This window comes from Sycon ciliatum, chromosome 5 (assembly GCF_964019385.1).
Source record: "Sycon ciliatum chromosome 5, ocSycCili1.1, whole genome shotgun sequence".
In the NCBI taxonomy this organism is placed as follows: domain Eukaryota; kingdom Metazoa; phylum Porifera; class Calcarea; order Leucosolenida; family Sycettidae; genus Sycon; species Sycon ciliatum.
The window spans coordinates 7566128-7568402 of NC_088647.1; the positions used below are offsets into that span (position 1 = coordinate 7566128).

At 45.9% G+C, this 2275-nt stretch overlaps 1 protein-coding gene across 1 annotated transcript in view; it reads left to right on the forward strand.

Moving 5' to 3' along the window:
• The window catches only part of LOC135816565 (protein sidekick-1-like), a 28972-nt gene that overhangs the window by 168 nt on the left and 26529 nt on the right, over positions 1 to 2275 (forward strand). The window contains exons 1-2 of the mRNA XM_065329760.1: positions 1 to 48; positions 756 to 804. The exon at positions 1 to 48 is cut by the window's left edge and continues 168 nt beyond it. Coding sequence (XP_065185832.1) covers positions 1 to 48; positions 756 to 804 — 97 coding nt within the window. The remainder of the gene's footprint in view (positions 49 to 755; positions 805 to 2275) is intronic.

The following is a 2275-nucleotide window of genomic DNA, read 5'->3' on the forward strand; positions in this document are numbered from 1 at the left end:
CGGCCGAAGCGTGGCCGACCGCGCAAGAACCCACCCCCTGCGCCAGTGGTACAGACTGAGCAAACACAAAATGCGGTGCCGTGTGAGAGAGCTAGGCTGCCCAAGTTACCAACTCCAGCAGCACCACCGTTGCCCTTGCCACCACCAGAACCGTCACCGGCTCTTCTTGTGGCGGGGGCTGGGGTGGACCCACCTACACCCGCGCTGGCATCACCAACTCTCACACGAATTGCCACGGCACCCACATTAATCCAGAGACCTCGGAGGGCAACAGCAAACTACTCCACAGAGAATTATGCCAGAACGGCCAAGGACCGCGCGTTGTGGACAATACCAACAGAAGGAGGGTCGAGCAGTATCATGAGTCAGTGAGTGAAGCGGATCTGGAGGAACAACTCCGCTCACGGGACGAGCACCTAGCAAATGGGAGACAAGTGGTCCGTACAGAAACGGAGGATGAGACAGGTGATCAGAGGATAGAAGAGCAATTGGATGACGAAACGGTTGGTGAAGAGACAGAGGACGAGCCAGATGATGGTAGTGATGATGATCCTGAGGATGACGAGCGGAACGAGGAAGAGGACGATGAGATGGACGAGGAGGAGTCGGGTGGGAAGGAGCGAGATGAGGCGGATGAATGTGTTGATCGTAAGAAGTCAGCTGTGTATCTACACTTGTTATCTGGTCCTGACTGTCTTGGTGTGTATGATGACTCTCATTTTTCTGTACTGTGTCGTGCGCGTTATGTCCAACAGTTGAAAGTCCTTGAGGCAGTTTGTATCCGTATTCATACGCCTGTTTTGTGTAAGCAGAAGGAGTACGTTGTTGCACTGAAGTTGTATTCGTAGGTTGACACTTAGTTCAGTGCCTTCTCGCCTTTGGTTACGTAATCTTGTTACCTTTTTGCGTTTCCTCTAGTGGTTTTATTGCACTTGTATTTTGTTGTTATTTCTAACACCTTTCTAATTACAGTACTTAACTTCAGTTTCTTTAGTTGTATCCTTAGTTCCGTATTTTTTCCCACTGATGATAGGAACAAGAAAATCGATTCTGGGTTTTCAATAATATTTTTTGTTATAAAATACACGGTAATACATGTCAAACAAGTAACGTAGTTGCGTGATGTCTGCGGCCTTCATCCTATTCATAGCTATATTAAAATTATTATCTCCACGTAGATTATTTGTTAATTAAAACGTTCATCTTTCCGGTTTTACAGTGCTATAGTATACTTGGACACTAAAGTATTTCGGACCAGTATTTCAGGCCAAGAATGAAGCTACAACTTTTTAGGTATAGATAGAATAAACACCTCTGTCTTGTGTTTATGGGAATATAAGCACTGTCTATAAAAACCATGGACCAGTATTTCCGGCCAGTGTTTCAGGCCAAGATCGAAGCTAGGTACAAGTAGAATAAACACTTCTGTCTTGAGTTTAGACTAGAGGTTGGTGCGACTTCGGCGATAATTGGGGAATTGTGTGGTGCTCCCTACGTGGGTTTTTTTCACCAGGGGTTCCACGCCCATCCAAGGAAGTCAGCACCAGCATCCATAATGACGTTGTATCTCGCCGTGACTTGAAGTATGGCCCATACCTACTTTGAACCAAATGACTATGTATCATAACAGTGCAATCTTCGTCAATTCTCTAGTCCAACTACTAAAATGCAACTTATCTCCCGATCTCCATCGCTCTCAAACCTTGACTGGATTGAAAAGAAAGGCAGCATCTTGTTTTCGGTATACACAAGAGTACATAACCCCCCGTTATGTACTCTTGTGTATATATGTACCTTGGTAATTGCATTCAGAACGCAGTAGCGTCGATCCCCAAAATGCGTAGATGTACCTGGGATAGGTAGGATATTGACCCGGGTACTCGGGTGTTACCGTACCCTCATATCATCCCTCCTGCTACACAGTCGGGATGATATTCGGGAGGTAACACCCTCGTACTTGGGTAATATCCTATACCAATGCACATGTAGGCAGAGTTTTGCGGACTACCCGTCGATATCTCGTCCGCCCTGGGATATCTGATAAAGGCTGATTCACTCGTATCTTCTGCTACATGTACTGTATCCGTGTGAGAAAGAACTTTGAAGAAGACGAGTTCGAGCACACAACAATGTATGCGCAATCATTCTCGTTCCCTTCCTCTTTGTTCTAAATAATCAACAGTGCTAGACATCGTAAATCCTTCCCTGGAGTTGTAATTGATTAGGTCCCAGAGGGGATGGCTGGGGAAACATCTGTCTCCACGTGTACATATAG